The following is a 22,698-nucleotide window of genomic DNA, read 5'->3' on the forward strand; positions in this document are numbered from 1 at the left end:
GAAATGCACTTTCACTGAAGTGGGCATCTACTTTGTTAGATCATGTATTTTTGAACAAAAAGTAGATCCTGACAAGTCTTAGAAATTAGATGTTTTTTGTCATTTCTTTTCAATAAGAACTTCAGTAAGTGAAATGACTCCTGGGGGATTGCCTATGCAGAGCTTTTTTAGAAGTTTGATCTGAAATCTAATGTTCTGTACCTGAAGGAACTGTATGCTCATTGTCTGTTACTGCCTACATACCAGAAAATGCCAAAGCCAATGGTAAGCCTAATTTCTACTTTTAAGGGAGTGAACACCCTACAAAGACTTACATGACTAAGTCTAAACTAATCAGAACCCATTGAAATAGTCAACTTATGCAGTATGAATCCCTAATGCAAACTAAATATAAAAAGGTACAGAGAGATTAAGCACTCCATCTTGAATTCGGGTTACTGAAATATTTCCAATCTCCTTCTGATTAAACCTATATTTTTAGAGTAAATAAACAAGCCAAAAAGAGTGCATAAGTTCAAGAAACAAAGATCACTGTAGCAGCTTCACTCCAATGCAAGATTTTTTTTTTCTACAGCTGTTGCATTTTCTTCTTCTGTAGTTAGCTTTCAGATTCGGCTTCACTACAAGTCCTTGAAATGCCACCATCTACAGCTTGTGTTGTCTTGTTTCTCGACTGTTCAAGGCTTCAGGAAGTATTTTATTTTGCCACATCTTATTAACACTAACAGATCCGGGTATCTATTTTCCTTCAATCTATAAAAGGACACAGTGTCTGTTTTGTTGCCCAGAAAACAACTCCGTTCATTGGGAGGTACTAGGCTTGCTGCCCTTGTGGGTCATTTTAAGCCTAGTCCATTTGAGAATCAAATTCTGTACCTTATGTCTGCAAGGTAAACACCTTAACCATTATGTCAACCACCAAAAGCATTAAAGACCTCACTGACCATGACAAGTACTACTGGTGAAGTTACACAGCTCACAGGACTGTAATGTTACAAAGAAAAGCAAGCAAACAAGCAGCAGACAAAACTGAAAAGACAGTGAAGCATATATAAGGTGCAGGTGGCATCCTCATAACTTCATCGGCTACAGTTGATGGGAAATCAGCAGCCTAGTCTTACGTGTCATTGTTGCTGCTTTTCTATCAAACACACACACATGGATTAAACAAAATGTTCTTCTTCCAAGTAATGTGGCATCTTACATTTCTAGTGACAATACTTCCCTTCCAAACTGATGCTTCCCAACAATCACTGACTGCTACAGTGGAAACTGGTTTGTACAGTGCTGGACACAGACACGGTATGGACAGATAAACTTTTTATTCCACTTATCAAACTTCTTGATTAAAGTTGGCTAGGCTTAATTAGGCCCTTGGGCCGATCGCCTAAGTACCTACCTATGAACCTATAAGAACTGGTTCTTTTGCTGATGAGTCAGGTAAATATAAAATGCTCACTGCATTTACACTATTTTATTTATGCATACGACAGCATACTGCTATTTCACTCTCATTTCCCTCACTGAACTTTCTGATGTCACTGCTTCTCTTTCATGGTTCAGATGATTGATTATCCGGAAACATCCAAACCAAAACAAACAATGCCAATGACAAAATATACATACATAATATGCATAGTGCGAGACACTTTCAAAACCTGTTAAACATAAGACAAGTCATTACCACCTGAGTGACAGCTTGCTGCCCACTTGCAAAGGCTGCCGTAGACACTACGCTGACTGCACCAGCTGCATCACTCTGACCATCCAACTGGCCATCTGTCACCTGGACCACTCTGTATGTCACCTGTTAGAGAGAGAAAAACATTTCTCATTAAAGCACTATTTATGTGCTTACTGTGTGTGTGCATCATGCCTCTCAACTGAAATATCTTACACAAATTACACTAAAGTGTTCCCAAAGAGGTACAGACATTCACAACACACAGTTCGTACTCAAAACTTAAAGTAAAATGAATCAGAAGCAGAAGCTTCCCCAAGACTGCAAAACTAGTAGGCAACAGAATTTTTTTTAGCTTGCAATCAGTCAAGCAATAAATCAATCTAACAAACCTGTTAAAAATGCATATTAATAATCTGCTAGCTGGAACTCATCTCGGTTTGTAGCACTCTGGTTCCTACTACAGAGACTTAGCCACTAGGCTACTAATGCAAATAGACAAATGCAAAACAAAATTGTTCAGGTCAGTGATATCAGTGTTTTCTGGACCTCCTCTGCTCCTGGACCTGCATCCGTTAAAGGCGCAGCCTGTGCCAGAAGATGCTTCACATTGCTGATCCTTAGTTTTCCTAAATAAGAGTGACCTAGGCTTCTTTTGGTTCCAACTACATCATCTTTGTACAGCCTTGAACTTCACTCCAATGCAAAGAGCATCTTGTCTTCAATTCTGCATTTTCTCTTTCACCAATGGACCAAACAAAGATCTGTCAAAGGGGGGTATTGGTGGATAAAGCCTTAAACTGGTCTGCAAAGTTACAAAGATGCACTCAGCCCTGGATCCTCAGTCATACCAGCTCTGGCTGCCCTTGCGGCTCCATCTGTTGCATTGTGCATAAGTTGCATAATACGTTTGGTGTGTTGGACATGCTTGCCAGAGCCATCTCTAGTTGTTTTCTGGACTCAGATGTAAGGACTCCTTTCAGAGAAGTTAGGGCTTGCTCAGACATATTCCTATGGAACTGATTTATTCAAGCAGCATAGATCACAGCTCTTCAAGCAAAGGTGACCAAAGTATACACCTGCTTACCTAATCTATCCCTCATCTATGACTCTGTTAGGAGGAAGGACAAAAAACTAAAATCAGTCAGCTTTTATTCAGCTGCTGCCACTATAAAAGGGGACTTCACTCAGTGTTGCCTGTCCTTTGGAGAGAATTAAGGACTTTACTTGGCTTTTTTGGAACCATCTTGGACATGTCTGGGTCCTGCCACAACCTCATTACCACTAGATGAATTAACTAATCTGCAGAAGGGACCAAGAAATAGATTCAGTCAAGCCACAGGCATAAAACCTATGGACCAATATCCCCTGTGTCGCATAAGCTCCAAAATTTCACCAAAGGAGAAGTCTTTATTTGGTTACTGGGTGGACCCCTCCCTATCATTTGAGTTGGTATCTGATGTGACATACTCTAGCAAGGTATCTATGAGACTCCTCCTGCAGATCCTCTTTCTTGGCACCTCAATGTGGGGGGTGGGGTGATCAGACTCCTCAAAGGACTTGCCTGCTGTTGAGCAATAATTTTGAGGCCCACAACAGCAATAATTTTGAGGCCCACAACCTGACTCAGATCAAAGGATGCCTGATGGGAAGAAGGCAAGAAGCAGCGCCCTGGGGTGGAGTTGATCAAAAAATGGTCTCTCCACTTTCTGTGGAGAGGGAAATCATCCTTCCCCATAACCTGGAAGGCTGCTCCACCCTCCACTGTATCCACGGATGCCTCCTCAGCAACCAGATCCATTCCCCTACAGAAGAAATGATTGGAGCCAAAGACAGAATCTCCAAATTGGAGAAGGTGGAAGGCCTTGAAGAGGAGAATGGAACCAATGACTCAAATGCCAAAGTTTCTAAAACCACCAATGGAGCTGCAGGAGAACTCCAAAAAAATGGAACTGAAGCCTCATCACAACCCTCTTTGATCTTGAGGCTGCCTCGGCCTCTACTGCATTAGAGTCAAGGGTGTTGGAACCAACACCTCTAATGTCAAGACAGGAGCCTAGGTCAGCACCAAGGGGCCAAGCCCAGGGTTGGCAATCAGCTCCAATACCACTTCGGCAGAGATGTGCACCAAGGAAGGGAGCAATGGAGGAACAGGACTTGTACCAAAGGCCTTTAGAGCTGAAGGAAATGATTAGACTCCCATCTCAATCTGCATCTTTAGGAAACTCCTTATTACACAATCCAGGTCCCCTTCTGATGTACTCTTGTAGGATCTGAAGGATCTCAAAGAAGAAATGGATGAAGATTAAGAGATAAATCAGGAGGTTCACTCTCAGATGAAGACCATTTAGCTGGTCTTTTTGGAGAAATGTCCTGTATCAATACTGACTCTGGAATCTTCAGATCTTGCAGAGGAGTGTAGGTCAAAGCTCTGGCCATAAATAGACCCAATCTGCATTTTCGGAGCCAAAGAGTGTCCACAGTTCATCAGCATGCCTCTACTTAAACTCTGAATCTCCAGCTTTTGACTTGTCAGCAAATATCTTGGACTTTGAAAAGTTTAGATCTGAGGGCAAAGTCCCCTAAAGAAGTAATTTATTCCTTCTGTCCTGCAATGCCCTAGGACCAAATGTCACAATTTTTGGACAGGCGAACCACCCTGAAGCATACTATGCAGAAATCACGAGTCTCTTGGGGGGAGTATTGTGTAACCACAGTTGGTGCACTTGTTAAAACTCCTCTTGTTCCATGTTTAAACCACACACACACACACATATATATACAATATACATGTGTGTGTGTGTGTGTGTGTGTGCGCGCGCGTGTGTGTATAAAAGTGTAAAACGCCAACAGGAAGAAAGGGAGGAAAAAAGGGGCTACAACAGTTTACAAGTAGTAGCTTTGATATATTAAAATAAGACACACTAAGGAAGAATTAGAAAAGAAGGCACAAGACAGAAGAGCAAGTAGTACAAAATTAGGTGGTAGAGCACTGAGCTAGGGAGACCTATGGCTGTTCACAATGGCAGCAAAGACGACCTGAAAAAACTCTGGACATTAGTGCATGATCAGAGAGAAAACCTTAAAGTGGCAACAAGCTGGAGCACTAATGCTGCGGAGTAGGACATGGCAAGGAGCTTGAGGACTTAACAGGTGGATCAGATGGACTGAATGAATAGGACCAATCTTTTGTTTTTACACAAAAACTGCAAACGCACCTTTGCATTTTGTATCCTTATGCATACAGACACTTTTGTGTAAAAATAAAAGTGAACTTTAAAGCATTATTTGAAAAAATTACATTTGGCTGCCCTAAACTTATTTACAGCATTAATATTAATATGCTGGCAGCAGACATGTACATCACTTTGGGTTCCAGCTCTAATTATGCTGGATTAATATGAGAAAATACTTGTGAAGCTATTACATAACTGCCAAAACTGATAAATTAACAATTTGGCAAAAAACTCAGTGGATGTTATGACTGAATCCCCCACGGATATGCATATCCTCCAATAATGACTTGCCAGAACCAGAGACTTACTGTACCAATCATGGCCTTAAACTTAATGCCAAAAAATGTAGTGTAGTAGCCTTTGAGAAACAAGGGTATATATTAATTACTGACTACACCATAAACTGCACCCCACTAAAGACTGGTATAGTCCTTCACTGACAATGAACTACCATTTTATCCTCATGCCAGTTATAATTAGGAAATTTGTTCTAGGTTACTAGGGGTATATTTTCCAGGTGTAAGGACATCACTCTCTAATCTTCCCTTTTCAGGTCAGTCACAGAATAAAATGCACCAATGTACTGCTCCAAAGCCACTTGCCAAATAGAAAGACAAGTGTTTTCTTAACAAAAAAAAATAAATAAATAAAATCAAAGGGTACGTTCCCTTAGCTACCAAGAGACTAAAAGCCCTCTTGTTCTTCTACATCTCACACCCGTGCCGACATCATAATCTCTCCTCACCTTCTGGACTTTGAAAGATCCTGTCTTATCAGACCTCATCCACCTCAGACATAGTGGTTTGTTTGTCTTTTCGGCTTTTCCCGGTTAGGGGTCACCGCAGCGGAACTCCGGTCCGCTAATGATTGGCAGTCGATTTTTTTATGGTGCCGAGTTGCCAGCCTGACACCCAACCTTTAGCAAAGGCACGCCCATTCATGCATGTCTTTCGGAGGCCACTCGACCGCAGGAAGGACATGCAGACTCCACACAGAAGGCACTCCAGCTGAGAATCGAACAGGAGAACCTCTTGCTGTGAGGTAACAACGCTACCGCTGTACCACAGTGGTAGTACTAAAAACACTCTTCCCAAAGACCTGAACATCCAAAGCAACAAAAATAACACCTTGCCCAAAAATTATTTATGGAACATGCTCCCCTTAAAGTAAAAAAATGTAACCCACTGACTTTCTTCAAATTCAAACTGCTGACTAGATGGGTACACATAAATTTATTCCCTGGGTAAGCAACAGGACCCTCAGTGGGCAGAATAGCAAATCTACTCACTAGACCCAGAGTTGCAAGGTTAGGCTCTATATGGTCACCCAAGCCACCTGGCTAATAACCTACTGAACTGTGAACCTAAGCTGTGTCTTAAGTTAAAGTTGGGTTCTGCAACAGAAACATGTAAAAGTACACTCGGGCATACCAGACACTCACATTCTGTGCATGAAAGCAACTGTTCCGGACATGATTCAGCACGCTTTTGTTACAAGTATACTTACCAAAACAAAACTTGTTTAGCATACTCACGCCGGCTAATATATATACACATATATACAAATACTCTTACACGGGCATATGTGTTAATTTACAAATTATACAATCACATGCACATCTTCAGATAACATATACGTATAGAAACCCACACACATATATAAATGTATACATACATACACACGCAAGTGGTCCTGCATAATTTACTCATTTATATTAATGTCATCCTGTAAAAAACAAGTATTTTAAAGCTTCAGCAGAAGAAGCGAAGTCAACCAAACTTTAACTAGAGTACAGACACATGTCAGCCTTTTAAAAAGTCACAAGCTTCAACTTACAAGCACACACTGTATCCGCACATTGCAGTTCCTGTGAAAGTTGAGGAAGTTAAGGCTTTACTTAAACTGCTGCAGTCTCCCCATTCCCCAGCAGCAGGGAACACAAACAAACATGTGACAGGTTTCTGACAAACAAGGGATGTCTGGCAGTCCAATCAATATGTGCTGTTAGTAACCACAGATCTGATGTTTACAAAAAATGTTTGGCTTAGAGCGATGGTTGAATGCCAATGATCTGCAGTACAAAAAGTTACTTTTCTGGAGCCATTATCTCTCATTTTAGCCTTATCTGTAGCAGTTCAGCAGAATGAGGATTTGGTACTAAAAGTGATTCACTTTAAAACAAAATCAATCTGACACAAGCAACTGACATAATTCAGAAACATCTTCCCCTTCCAAGAATGGGCAAAGACCCATCATTACCTTTCAAATCTAACCTTTATTTCTAAGCAGCTACCTACCTAGTCTCCCTAAAAGAAAGTTCTGCAAAACCAGACAGATAAAATAATGAAAATGCAGTAAAAATTCCTTAACCTCCTCCTTTCTCTCCATATTTATGTCCTGTAACATCTCATATACTAAAAACACTGCAAGTTTAAAGATGGAAAATAAAAATCCTACATGGTACACTCCAAACCAAAGAAAACTTCCAAAAACGAAATCTGAAGGATATTACTACAAGACAACAAAAACTACCCTGGTTAAACAAACTGTGCAGTTATCTCGTATTTACAAACAGATATAAAAGTGACACAGAATGTACTGAAACACATGTCCAGTAAGCAGTTAGTAAGTAGCCGAAGATAAAAAGAAGGCAACTATCAATATAGCAATAAGCCACGCCTGGGTTTGGGCAATGCGGGATTTACCCACGGTTGGCGTGGTTCGCCCGAGGGACCAAACAAAGACAACCGTGGGTAAATCCTGCATTACCCACACCCAGAAGTGGGTTATTGCTATTATACTATGACATTATTTAAGAAAATAAATAATTTCTTTTCTTCAATAATGGCATTATATAATGCCTCTTTGCTGCCCTTCCGCAGCTGTCTGGTATCCGCGGCAGTTCTGATGTACTGCGCATGCCTAAGCAGTACATCACAGCTGTGGCCAAAAGCAACGGAGAAAGCAAGATCTCCGTTGCTTTTTACTGTTTTGCTATGTTAAATGGGTTTAACATAGCGAGACAGCTTTAAAATAAGCAACGGAGATGTCCGTTGCTTATTTTAAAGCTGTCTCGATATGTTACACCCATTTAACATAAGTCAGTAAATAGCAACGAGATCTTGTTTCTCCATTGCTTTTAAACCTGTCCCGCTATGTTAAATGGGTTTAACAAAGCGAGACAGCTTTAAAATAAGCAACGGAGATCTCCGTTGCTTATTTTAAAGCTGTCTCGCAATGTTAAACCCATTTAACATAGCGAGACAGGTTTAAAAAAAAGCAATGGAGAAAGCAAGATCTCCGTTGCTTTTTACACACTGTGTCGCTATGTTAAAGGAGTTTAACATAGCGAGAAAGCTTTAAAAAAAGCAATGGAGATCTCCATTGCTTTTTTTAAACCTGTGTCGCTATGTTAAACTCTTTTAACATAGCGAGACAGTGTTTTAAAAGAGACTTATACTAATGGAAAAAGTCCGGGCGACCGGACCTTTTTCCATTAGTATAAGTCGATTTACAACGTGCACGCTGGCCAATCAGCGTGCACGTTTTGGAATATTAATGGGGGGGTCATGGTATAATTTGCTTTACTTATCTGAACATCCCTGACACATGCCGAGTTTTATTGGTTAACATTATTTTCTCGACTGTGTACTGGTTAGGAAACATGCAAAGCAAGTCTGCAATGTAGTGTGCTATATTTCAAAACATTAATTCATGTACGGCATAATTACATGCATTTTATTAAGTTCTTCATAGTTGTTCCAAGTCTGAGGGAAGTAATGCACAGTACTAATATAAAATTATGTTAGACAGGTAAAAATTTATTTGACCATGTTAAAGCACTTTAGATTATATAAAATTTAAGTAAAAAAGCAGGAGCATTTTGTGTACCTATCTAAAACACAGACTGTCTCAAAACGAATAAAATGCAGAAAAGAATGTAATAGTTCTTAAAGTATCGCTGTATCCTTCAAATGGTTATTCTACCTCACTGTACTCGTAAAACCTGTTTATAGTTTACATCCTGGTAGAGCAATAAAGCAGGGGGTGTGGGGAGACAAAAGCCCCAGCAAATACTTTTTGGGTATTTTTTTTTATACAGTTAAAATTTATATTTTCAACAATATTTTGGCATTCAATAAATCCAAAAGCAGTTTGGGGGCGAAGGTACCTGCAGCATAAGCACAAATGCAACAATATCCTGTAAAATACGCCAGGTGCCACCCTACAGCTCTTCAATTTATAATCCTTTATTCAGAACAGAAGTTAAAAACAGTTAGCGCTTTCGGGTTACTTCCAAACCCTTCTTCAAACATATCCAATACCATTACTTTGCCATTTAAATATGAAAAAAGGCGCCAAAAAAACTTGTATTGCAATTCTTTAGCCATATCAAAATTTGCCACTAGATGGTAGCATCTACTTACTTAATGTTTCTAATATCTTGACTTTATGAAATATGTACATAAATTAGTAATTAAAACCCATAATATAAAAAATGACTATGTAATAAAATATAATACATTTTTTTAAATATTTATATGATCATTTCATTTAAAAACTATGTACATTTCAAGAAACAGTTTCATAACTTCATGATTAAGATATAAATACTATTAAGTCTGCTTACAAACTGCTAAAAGATGTTATTGGAAGCAATATACTTGCAATACAGTGAATTCAGTATATAATAAAAATGTATGAAAAAAAGTATTTGTTCACTCCAGTATATATATGTATATATATATATGTATATATATATATATATATATATATATATATATATATAGTAATTATTTCTTAAATATGCATACTGAATGCTTCAAGGGTCTATCCTTTAGAAAAGGTTTGATACCCTTTCATTTTAAGCCCTTGCCTTTGTCAGATTGTATCCTGATTATCCATTTTGTTTCTTGTCGCTCTGTGTAGTTCTTTAAATTTCCCAATCTTTTGCTTTTGTTAACCAACTCTATTGCCATGAACTTAAATTTGTGGCTCAAATCATGGCCTAATGTGTGTTTGGCCAAAGCATTAGTCTCATTTTCAACGGTTAATGGCATAGATATGTTCCCTTGCCCTTTCTCTTAGGGTTCGATTAGTCTTACCTATACAATAACTGGTACATTTCACACAGCTGGCTAGGTATATCAAGTCACTAGATTTGCAGTCTGCATAGTGCCTGAAAGTGTATGCCCTACCATTCTCTGGATGTATAAAACTATTGGAGCCTGACATGTATGAGCATTGGTTACAGTTCCTGCAAGGAAAAGTTCCTAGTCCATCTGATGTTACTCTGCTCTCTTTGGTCTCTTCATAGCATAGTAGCCATATTAAGGACTTGCTATTGCTGTAACTATACCTTGGTCGATGGCCAACAATGGTGCATATCTCTTTATTGGTAGTCAGAATAGCCCAATTTTTAGTAATGACTATTCCCATCTGTATTGTTATTTGAATATGGTATATTCAATCTTATTTGTGTATTGGTAACTTGTCTGTCTACCTAAGTCGATGTTATAGTATGTATATTGTTGTTTCTAAAAATATGGTCGCCCCTTCCCTCTTCTATCAACCATTGTTGAATCCTTCAATACCTCCGTTTCATGTGCGGAATGTGGAATATCCCCTCAAATTCATTTCTCAGATGTTCTAAAGTTTGTTCACATTTGGCATCATCACTAGTCAAATTAGGTATCCTCCTTCCTTGGTTTATAACTATATTCTGATATACATGTCTGAGGTGCATGCTTGTGCGATGGAGAAGGCCTATTTTTCCTGCAACTCTTTCTGTATAACGTAGTTGTAAATTTTCCATTTTCCTTACTAATAAACACATCCAGAAATTCAATCTCTGATTTGGTCCATTTCCCTTCAAATTTTTAGAAGTCGGTTGTTTGGTTGATGTATTCAATAAATACACATAAATCAGCTTCATTGCCCTCCCATAGGAAGAAGACATCATCCACAAACCTTTTGTAGTACCCGATATTATTGCCATATTCTGTATCTATGATATGTGTCTTCTCCCATTGGGCCATAACCAGATTGGCGAAAGAGTTCGCACAAGGCGTTCCCATCGCTACCCCTTTTGTCTGTAAATAATACTAGTCATTGTGCATGAAAACATTATTCTCTAAAATCAGTTCTAGCAATAACATACATCTCATCATAATTGCACTTGTGACATTCCTTGCACTTAATTGCCTTGGATATTCAAGGCCTCCATCATTAGGTATCATTGTAAACAGAGAATTGACATCTAGCGTCACAAGCAGGATGTCAGATAAGTCAGTTATATCATGTATACACTCTGAAAATGTTTTAAGGAGCTCCTGAGTATCTCTAATTATCGTATTACTAATAAATACCACATCTTTGAGCTGTTTCTCCACATATATTGAGAGTGGTTCTGTTAACCATCCACTACTTGAAATAATGGGCCTCATCTTAGAGATGATAGCATTCTTAAGAATTTTAGGGAGACCCCTAAAAGTGGGAATAGTTGGTAATTCTACAAGAAAATATTTGTATAGATCAGGACCAATAACTTCACTCATTAATAAATCATATAAATTGTTATGCATGTTATTGATGATCTTATTCAACTGTGTGCCTTCGATTAACTTGTAGGTTCTGTCATTTAACATTAATTGTATTTCATTTTCATAATATTGTTTATCTAGAATAACAATGGCTCCGCATTTGTCAGGTGGCCTAATGACAATCTGATCATTGTTACTCAAACTATCAAGTGCTGCATACTCATCTTTGCTTAAATTATAAACAATCTGTTTATTGCAATGCTTTGCATTGTTCAGCCGAAAACCACACAAAATGGAGTACTGTGTGAAGAAATCAGAGTGGAAATATCGACCACTGGTAAAGTTACAATACTATATTCACCAGTGTTAAGTGCACCTGAAGTAACTAATGCTCTTAGTTTACAATAATTTACCCAAAGTTAAACACAGCATTTTTAAAGTGCCACCTCATGAGCTACATGATGCACTTTGACACAATGGATTATGCCTGCAAGCTGCTAATTATTTTTTTCTTGTGTTTAGAGTTTGCTTCCTTCAGCGTCCATCTGCATTTGCTGTTGATTCCAAAAAGTCTTTCATTAAGACTACTCGAATCAGCCCTGAAAACAGATACTTGCACCTAGTTAGTGGATAGTTACAAAAGTTTTTAGTGAACACACTCTAAATTGTGAAGTGCGGTCAGAAAGAATTACATAAGTAAATAATACTTTTTCCAAGTCTATTAACCAAATGTTTGCCAACGACCTCAGGAACAGAAGCAGAAAATTCAAGGGACTCTGCCCCGATTTTCTCTACCTTACATTCTGCGGATGCTCTATATGGTCCTATCCTTGGGCACTTTATTTTCATTTACTACTTGTCTTACCAAGAACAGACAGTGAATATTTCAACACCATTACACACTGAGATGGATCAATACTTCAAAGGAAGACTTCAGTGTTTGAGAAGTCGGGTCTCTGCTCCTACCCTTAACTCCGTACTTCCAGAATCATGGCTATTTCCTACAAATTGAAATTACTTTTAATAGAATCAAAACCAAAACCATTATCTTGGCACCCATGCTGAACTAAAAAAAAAGTTATGAAAGACTGGACAATCACTTAATGATTTTCATTATTGACACAATGTTATATTTTTTACATTCTTGGAGTTTGCATTACCCCTCCTTCAGTGCCCTTTTCAACCAGTTGTTCAATACAATCAATGAACGACTCAAGAGTTACACATCTAAGAGCCTGTTTTCTCTGGAAGTTGGAAAGTTCTAAATAAGGGCCACCCTGATCACACAAGTAAAATGCAGTTTACCTGTCATTACCCCTACACTGTAAGTCTTCTTCTTTCAGCTTTTCCCAGTTAGGGGTCGCCACAACAGAACTCTGGTCCGCTAATGATTGGCAGTGGTTTTTAAGGTGCAGAGTTGCCAGCCCGACGCCAAACCTTCACAGAAGGCACACCCATTCACGCACACATGCACCTACCAATGAATTTAAATAATCCCCACACTTTTATAAAGATATCAGTAACATTTCAGCTTTTTTCTTAATATGAGCACTACTACACCACAATTTAAAATGAGGCCAGCATCATGTCTCTTACCATTCTAGCCATCTTTGCTGCACATTACTCTCACTTCTGCTTCTAACTCACTCAAATCAGCTCCTTGCTTTGGACTCTAGATGCCAAGAGGCAGGAAAAGAAGTATGGCTCCTCAAAAGTATTCATCATGTTAACCAAGAACATACCCTTCCCAGCCATAAGTTAGGAATGTCACTATGTATTAAAAGGATTTCTTAAAAAGAAATCATTAAAACTGCCAATGAACTAACTGATCAAGGAGGAATACAATGCAGATGATGCAGTCCTTTTTACACCTTTGCACATGATTAAAATGCGACGAGTAGCACCATGTTAACATGCAGGGAGAACATTTTCCTAAGTAAGGAGTCATTAGCATTTATCCATGCCTGAAGTGTGCCCTGAGGAAGCTAACCAGCACAGAAACGTTACACAGCTAAATCACAATATGCAGCAGTGCAGACATCATTCTGCATGGAGGAAAATGGTCTCTGTGGAAAGGAAATGATGTGTTTAGGGCAAGGCTGTCAAGCCAAAAATCAAAAACTTTCGTCACTTATTCAGTGTCCGAGTCCTCAAAATACTTACTGAAGAAAATACAGTTGTGTACACTTAACATAAAATGTAGATGTTCGGGTGCATTCACTGTTGCAGTCATCACATTTGGGTTATCTGCTTGCAGTAGCCCTCAGTCGGCCTGATTATCAAAGTCTTGGGTCCTGCGTCAGTTGCTGTCTCATCTTCCATGACGTCAGGTAGTCAGGGGTATAAAGCATGCAGGCGACGCCATTACATCAGTTTTTCTTGCCCCAGATATCAGGTGCCCCCATAATGGGAAGCAATTATATATACAAGGTTACACCTCCAACAAAAAAGCAAATACACCAAAAAGCTTTAAACATAGTAAGCAAGAATAGAGGTATAGCCAATAGAAGTCGGGGGGCTGGAGGCAGAATAACTAGGACTGCAACAGTGAACACACTCGAACATCTACATTTATGGTAAGTGTACACAACTGTACTATGTTCTTCGTGTTTCACTGTTGCAGTCATCACATTTGGGTAGATTCAAAAGCTAAGGATGAGAGGAGGAAATTAGATAGAATTAGGACCAGCTATAAGGCCCTTCAAGACTGCAGTGGCAAAGCCAGCTCTGGATTTAGAGAAAATTGGCAAATGGTAATGCTTGGTGAAAGTATGTACAGAACTCCAGGTAGCAGCTTCTAGGATGTCCCTGGTAGGGACACCTCTGAGAAAGGCTGTAGAGGTAGATGCAGCACTGGTTGAATGTGATTTTATCCCCTGTGGGATAGGTTTTCCATGGTGCTTATAGCAGAAATGAATGCAATGGCCTATCCATTTAGAAATGGTTTGCTTTGAAATGGCCTTCCTCTCTGCCCCTGCAGCAAATGCCACCAGCAGCTGTTCAGATTTCCTGAGAGGTTTAGTCCCGTCCAAGTAAAATCTAAGTTGTCTGTGTACATTACATGCTCCCCTTTGTTCTGTGGGTTAGAAAAGAAGGTTGGCAAATGAATGGACTGATTAGGAGCCACACTGGATACTACTTTGGGCATGAAAGAGGGATTGGTCCTGAGGGACACCCTGTCCGCATGAAAGATGATAAAAAGGTTCCACTGCCATAAGGGCCTGTAATTCAGAAACCCTTCTTGCTGAAGTGATGGCTAAAAGGAAGGCTGTTTTCCAAGAAAGGAATTTTAACTCTGCATTTGCAGCTGGCTCAAAAGGAGGTAGAGTGAGTTTTTCCAAGACAAAGTTAAGGTCTCAGGCTGGAATTGGGGCTCTCCTGGGTGGTCTTAAGTTTTTGGCCCCTCTGAGGAACTGCTTGAGCAGTGGATGAGAGAAGAGGGGTGGTTCTGTGTTGTAATTAGCTGAAATGGCTGAGGCATGAATTTTGATGGAAGAAAAGGAAAGGCCCTTGTGAAGCATCTCAGTTAAGTATTGAAGAATCTGAGGTAAATTGGGCATTGCTTTGCCCATCCGCTGAGTTTGGTTCCAGGAACAGAATCTTTTCCATTTTTCAGCATAAGATTTTCCAGTACTAGGCCTCCTTGCCTCCAGAATGACATCCAACACTTGTTTACTGAGAGATGGTAACGGAGAGATGAGGTAATTAGCCAAGCTGCCAGGTTCAGGGTTTGAAGTTGAGGGTGCAGAAGCTGGCCCTCCTGCTGGGAACAGCGGGGTAGGGGTCTGAGGCAGGTGCCATGGTCGCAGCAGTGACACTGCACAAGAGGGGGTACCAGTGTTGGCGTGGCCAGTCTGGTGCAATCAGTATCATCCTTGGTTTGTCCTGTTTGATCTTTAGTAGAACCTTAGAGAGGAGAGGCAGAGGAGGAAAGGCATAAACTGACAGATTTTTTCCATGTGAAGGACAGGGCATCCACTTTCCAAGCTTGTTTGTGGGGAGTCCTTGTGAAGAATTTGTCCAACTGGTAGTTCTGGGGGGACGCAAACAGGTCTATACCTGGGCTTCCCCATTTGTTTATCAACATGTTGAGATTTCTGCTTAGTTCATCTGCCAGTGTACTTGGCTTTCCTGGCAGGAATTGAGCCTGTAGGTGCACTTGGTAGCTCAAGGGTGTGTTCCACAGAGCCATGGCTAGCCTGCAGAGAGAGTATAAACAGTGGTGTTGTCCGTCTTTACCATTACTTGTCCTGGAAGAACGCGGTCCTTGAAGGCTGTCAGAGCATTCTGTACAGCTAACATTTCTTTTTGATTGATGTGCAGGTGCATTTGACTTGGGTTCCATTTGCCCTGAATGCACTTAGGTTCATAGGTTCATACTAGGCTATCTGCCCTAGGGCATTTATAAGCCTAGCCAGAGTGTGTATGGCTTTCGCCACCCATTTTAAATTAATTTTGCTATGCCCTTTTTTGAGGTTAGTATACTGTGCCTCTGTCTAACAGTGACACAGAAGTGATACCCGGGGTAAACCTACGATCTCCCATCCACTCATCAAGATTCCTCTTGAAGAGAGTCAATGAGGGACTCTGCCTAACCTGGACTGGGATTGTATTCCAGAGTGAAGGGAGCCTCTGGGTTATGAATCTGTCCCTCCAGCATGTCCTATTTATTTCAGTGCTGAGGTTCAAGTCCCTCGAGCGCGTAGCTCGATGGGATTTGGATTTTCTGAGGTGCAGCATGTCCATTAATTCCGGGTTGGACATGGCTTTATACGTCAGGCACAGATCGCCTCTGAGCAGGCAGTATGCCACTGAGTAGAGCTGGAGTTTCTTTAACCGGGCAGCATACGGCATCTGTTTGAGTCCCTTGATCCTCTTGGTGAGGTACTTTTGGGGTCTTTCCAGTTGCTGCAGGTGTCTGGTAAGGTACATCCCAAAAGGGGCATTGTACTCAATTATGGGCCTGATGAGGGATGAGTAAAAAGAGGCTCGATGACCTCCCCTGATCTAGATGTGAATTCCTTCATGATTAGGTGGGCTATATAAAATGTTTTTCTAACCACTTTGGCCACGTGGTTGTCAAATGAGAGATTGCTATCAACTTGGGTCCCCAGGTCCCTAATTACTTCTTCTGTACTTAATGTATTACCACCTATGTGGTAATTTGTGGGCACTTTGTTTTTGCCAAAGGGGATGACTATACACTTTTTGGCGTTTAGCTTGAGGCCATGGCTCTGGCACCAGCTGTCTGTTTCTATGAGGCCCTTTTGGAGGATGCTTGTGTCGGCTGGAGAGTCTATTATGGCGCCCAGTTTGCAGTCATCTGCGAACTTGGTCAGCCACAGTCCTTCCATGTTGGCCTGTACCTCCGAGAAATATATACCGAACAAGAGAGGTCCCAGGACTGAGCCTTGTGGGACGCCACTTGTAACTGGTTTGGAGTCTGACATGGCTCCAGCTATTCTAACCATGTGGGTTCTGTCCTTGAGCCAGTTTGCAACCCATCTAGTGACATAGGGGTTTATATTTAAGCTCATCTATAATGCCCGAGTGAGGTATTGTATCAAAGGCTTTTGCGAGGTCCAGGTAGGCTGTGTGGACCACCTTCCCCTTGTCAATGGCCTTGGTGACTGTTTCAAACAAATCAACCAGGTTTAAGAGGCAGGATCTGCCCTTAACAAAGCCGAACTGGGTAGGATCCAGTGTCTGTAGGTCCCCAATATCTTTATAAGGTCCATGATGATCCTTATGGGGCGATAGTTTCCAGGATCCGTTGAGGCACCACCTTTGTGGAGAGGGACCACTGTTGCTGTACGCCACTCTTTGGGTACATATCCTGTAGTAAGGCCGAGACTGAACAGTAGTTTTAGGTTTGGGTTTAGCTCTTCTTGGAGTTCATGTAGGACGCAGCCCGGGACGCCGTCTGGTCCCATTGATGCTGTGTTTCTTGCTTTGGAGAGGGCAACTCTTACCTGAGCATCTGAGATGTCAGGGGGGCAGCACTCTGCTGGGATAGATATTAGTCCTTTTGGTGGGGGGGGGGAGAAGTTTGCACTGAACCTGTCAGCTAGGATGTTGGCAATGTCTGTGGGTTCGGTGTATTTTTTGCCATTTTGGACTAATTCTGAGCATATCTGGGAATTCCCACCCAGGTTCCTAACATAACTAAAGAAAGCCTTGTGATTATCCTTAGTGTCCTGTGCAATTTTTCCCTCGAAGCTGGCCTTAGACGATTTTATGAGTGCCCATAGTTTTTTGCTAATACTGATCAGAGATGCCTTCCCTTTTTGGGATTTTGCTCTATCATGTAGTAGCTTCCTCCTTCTATTGTATAGTTTGTTTATGGCTGGGGTCCACCAGACAGGACGTCTGCCTTTGGAGGATTGTGTCTTGGTTTTATTTGGGATTGCATGATCCATGCATTCCTGAAGGTGTTCCCTTCCAAGTGAGACCCCCATGCATAGTCTGATGCGTCTGTTAGGGTTTGGGCGGCAGGGGATAGAGTGAATGGCAGCCCCTTGTTTTGGTGGCAGGCCTCTGCCCACCAAAGGAACTCTTAACTGTAGGCAAGGTATGATAGGAATCATTGCTTCTAGATCATGAGAATGTTGACACCATAGGCTTTTTAGATACCATTGTAGTTTCCTCATATGCAGTCTTAAATATGGAATTAGGAGAATAAAGGAGGCCATGAACCCCAAGGCCTGCAGTATTTGTCTTGCAGACAGCAGGGTTTTTGTGACCATTAGTTTGAAGTAAGCTGACAAATGAACTTGTTTCTCTGGCATGAGGAAAGCCATCTGGGAAGTTGCGTTCAACCTTGCTCCCAGGAATACAATTTGTTGACAGAGTACAAAATGTGATTCTTCATTTATGGTGTACCTCAGACAAGTTAGCACCTTTTGTACAAACGCCAGATGATTCAAAAGTATGTCCTGGCTTTCTGCCTGAATTAGACAATCATCCAGGTATGGGAATATTTGAATATTTCTTTTCCTGCAAAATGCAATGACTGGAGTTAGGCACTTTGTGAATACCCTGGGCACAGTAGAAAAGCCAAAGGGCAGTGCAGAGAACTGATAGTGCATGTGGCCTGCTTTGAAGCGTAGGTATCTTCTGCAAGACTCCCTGATTGGGATGTGCAGGTAGGCATCATTTAAATCCAGTGTTGCCAACCAGGCATCTTTGCCTAGCATAGGAAGCAACTGGTGAAGAGTTAGCATCTTGAATTTTGGGATCACCAAAAAAGTGTTTAGGATAGAGAGATCCAGGATAGGACGCCATGTTTTGTCTTTTCTGGGCACCAGGAAAAGTCTTGAGTAGAAACCTTGTTCCCTTTCCTCTTCTGGGACAGTTTGAATAGCCCATATACATAAGAGGAGAGAACTTGCTTTTCAGCCTCTGTCCACTGATTTGGAGGTAGATCTGGCCAACCGTTTGGGGTTGGTAAAGTGTAGAAGTGGAATCTGTATCCTTGGGAAACTATATTTAAAACCCATTTGTCCTGGGTAATGAGTTCCCAGTTTTTTGCCTGCAGAGCAATCTTTCCCCCTAAAGGAGCAGTCAGTTGAGAAGGGCTTGAAAGTTTTAAAAGTTAAGTCATTGAGACAGTTTACCATAGGGGAAGTCTTACTACTCCCTGCTGTGAAAGTGGGAGCCCCCCACTGCTTAGTCCTGTGTGTACATTGGGACTGAAGCCAGGGTGTTCTGCTGGTTCTGGGTTTGGACTGAAGGCCTGGAAGAGGCAGGAAAGGGCCAGTGCCTACTAAATCTTGGAGGCTGTACTTCCAGAAAATCTTTAACAGTTTGCATAGATTTAGCTTTTTCCTCCATCTTTTTAAGTACTTCTTCTGCTTTGTTGCCAAACAGACAGTCCTGGTTTAAGGAAGCATCCAGCAATTTAGCTTTAACATGATCTGGCAAAGATTGCACCTTAAGCCAAGCATGCCTTCTACGTACAGACCCAGTGACAGTAACCCTGCAAGATGCCTCTAGTGAATCAAAACCACATTGCAAAGCATGTTTTCCAACTTGTTCAGCAGAATGCATTAAATCCGGTAAATCCTTATTTTCAGCACAGTCAGGAATCAACATCATTTTCTGTTTAAGCAATCGAATAATATGCTGCTGATACTTTAACATATGAAACTGGCAGTTTAAGGCCCTAATGGCCAAGGTTGCAGAAGTGTATACCTTCTATCCAGTGCCCTGGAATCTCTATCAGAGGGGGTAGGATTTTTAGCAGTAGTAGCCTTAATGCCCTTAGGCCCCTGTGAAATGGTCTCAGGCCCTGTGAAATGGTCTCAGGATCCACAGTAGGATTTTTAAAGAAGAACTTGAGAGTCAGGAACCCTGTAATATCCATCTGGTTTTCCGGAAGCAGGAGATAAGGAGTCAGGGGCCAAGCTAGATTCTGAAAAGGCATCATCAACAATGTCCAGTACAGGGGGATAGCTAAAGGCCTGTTTTGGGACAGGAGTAAGAAATCCCCAAGCCTCTTTTTAGAATCAGAGTAAGCCTGGCTTTCCCAGTGAAAATGCTCCCTAAGAGTATGCAAGACTTCACCAAAAGAGAAATACTCTGGAGGGGAAGCAGAGGGAATAGAGTCCTCTGCATTAGAATCATCATAGGTAGATAAAGGTAAATCCTGGTCATCAGAGGAAACAGAAATTTCAGAATCCTGATCAGAAGAATCATAAGCAAATTCAGTCCTAGGTCTCTTGGAGGGGGAAGGTTGGCTTCCCCTGATTAAAGTAATAAGGACTTAAACAATTCTTATCATTTGTTTTTTAGTCAGAGGCCTGACCATGCAGTCTGGTCGTCTGTTTTCCAGGCATGGATCGAGTTTTAGGCCTTGAAGAAGAAGATGGCGTTGGTTTAGTCAGTAGGCCTGAATACACCCTCAGAAGCCGGTGCCTGCACAGCGGCTCCAGACCCATCCAAGGTAGAGACATCCGCAGGTTCCACAGCTGAAGCATCTCGCGGCATACATAATTTTCAAGACTGTGTGGTTCAAGACAGAGAGAAAAACATTGAATTACATTAAAAATGTAGGTGCAAACAGCAATGCTGCAGGAGATATGCACGGAAAGAAATGAGCATGCAGTTTTTGACAGCAAGAATTTCAGAGACAAAGGAAAATAGGAATAATAATATAGATTAGTAGAAACAAAAAAAAACAATAAAGGCAAAAACTCAATGTAATGTCTTGGCTCGTCAGATATGACCAAAAGGCAACACTGCTTGAAGCAAAAATTAAGTCCAGGGATCCAACAAAACCAAAAACCTTTAAAAACTATTCCAAAGCTAACCTCTTTCTAGTGAGCGATATTTTGAGTAAATCTAAGCACCCCAAACCCACTAAACACAACAGCATATGTTGAGCTATTTAAAAATCTATGTACAGCCCTATTGATACCCACTTGTATTAAGAATTAGACAAACTCAAAAGACAAGCCACTCTAGTAGAATCATAATATCAACTGTTTCTACAACAAAATAAAAACAATCTTGCCCAAACATAGCAGGAACAAAGCCATACATACTAAAAGCCCCTTGATCAGTCTAAACAAGCAGCTAAAAGGGTTAATTAATACTTCAAAGGCTAAATCTGATGAAAACAGCTTCTCAGGCAAAGGACAACCACACAAACTTCTATAGCCATGTCTGTAACCACAGTGGAAATCCACAACAATGTACAGAATGTACTGTAAATGGCATCACTAACACATCTGGAGGTCACATACAACAGTTCAGCTCAAGCCCCCCACCCCCACCCCCTGATAGTCCAAAGGAAATACTGCATACCACAACCCCCCAACCATTACTATAGAACAGGTCATCAGTGCATGTTCTAAGGCCAAAAACTTTCCACCGATGGGCCCTGACAACATCCCAGGATGCTTAAAAATAGCATGAAACGTGACCTCTGTGGTCCACTTGAATCATTTTCAACTGGAGCCTCAAGTCAGGTTTTCTTCCCAAGGAATGGTGGATGGCTACAGTCATTCCCCTACACAAAGGAGGTCCAACAAATGGCCTGGGCAACTACGGACCCACAAGTCTGACCAGCTTCATATGCAAGGCCATAGAAAGAATCATCATGGACTTGACAAATGAGGACATTGATAACCTACAAACACTGAACCCATCGCAGTTCAGCTTTGTTAAAGGAAGGTCACAACTATTTAATCTGGTGGAATTTTTTGAGAGGGTCACCAAAGCACTGGATGAAGCCAAGACATGCACACAGCTTACCTTGACCTGGTCACGGTTTTTAATACAATACTCCACTCAGGCATTATAGGCAAGCTCACTAATTTAGGTATAAACACATCACCCACTGGACAGCCAGCTGGCTCAATGATCGGACCCAGGAGGTCAAAATAAGTGAGGCCATCTCCACCAAGAGGCTAGTCACACTAGTGGAGTCCCCCAGGGTTCCAGACTGGGTCCTCTCCTTTTGGGCATCTAGTAATCTGAAATGGAAGCAAATGTTGAAGGTTTATGGCTAAGTTTTTACATGATTGCCTGCTAGGGGGTTGTACTCTATTCCCCTGCAGGCACTAGCATTCTTTAAGAAGGTCCATCTCCGACTAACAAATGGTGCCAAAGCCATGATCTATGCTGAGAAATGCATAATTTTACTCTTTGGGAAGTCAACCATTGTGGCCAATTACCATGTTGACAATATGCCCCTAAGAGATAAATCAGTGGTCAGGGATCTGGATATGCACACGGAAAGTGGCCTTACCTTCAACAGAAACGTGGCCACAGTGCTGAGGAAATCCTTTTATAAGGGCATGGCATCTAGGTCCAAGAAGGTCATTATCCCACTGTACTCTGCCCCTTATCAGACCAGTCAGATTACAATGCCCCCTTCGGTATATACCTGACCAGGCATATGCAGCAACTAGAGTGACCTCAGAGGTTCCTTACAAAAAAGAATACAAGGCATAACAAACCTGCCTTAAAGCCCTTTCCTTCTACTCAAGTCTCCTACAGATTTCTGAGGGGTGATTTATGCCTGGCTTACAAAGCATTCACAAACCCCACACTTATGAATCTCCTGCATATTTGTAAGTCAAACAGTACCAGAAACACAAGATATCCAAGGACCTGAATTTTGTCTATGACAAACAGAACACAGAAATGTGTCCCAGAAACTTCCCCTTCTATGGAACAGACTTCCCTTCCATGTGAAGTTGAGTTCATCTACTAGACAGTTTAAGTGCAACCT

General features: G+C 41.2%; 1 protein-coding gene across 1 annotated transcript in view; it reads right to left on the bottom strand.

Moving 5' to 3' along the window:
* Positions 1-1,651: 1,651 nt before the first annotated feature.
* The window catches only part of LOC122808373 (upstream stimulatory factor 2-like), a 240,052-nt gene continuing 219,005 nt past the window's right edge, over positions 1,652-22,698 (bottom strand). Inside the window, exon 4 of the mRNA XM_044079339.1 lies at positions 1,652-1,807. Within this exon, the coding sequence (XP_043935274.1) occupies positions 1,652-1,807 (156 nt within the window). The remainder of the gene's footprint in view (positions 1,808-22,698) is intronic.

Source organism: Protopterus annectens, chromosome 8.part0 (assembly GCF_019279795.1).
Source record: "Protopterus annectens isolate FY-2018-M chromosome 8.part0, PAN1.0, whole genome shotgun sequence".
NCBI lineage: Eukaryota > Metazoa > Chordata > Ceratodontiformes > Protopteridae > Protopterus > Protopterus annectens.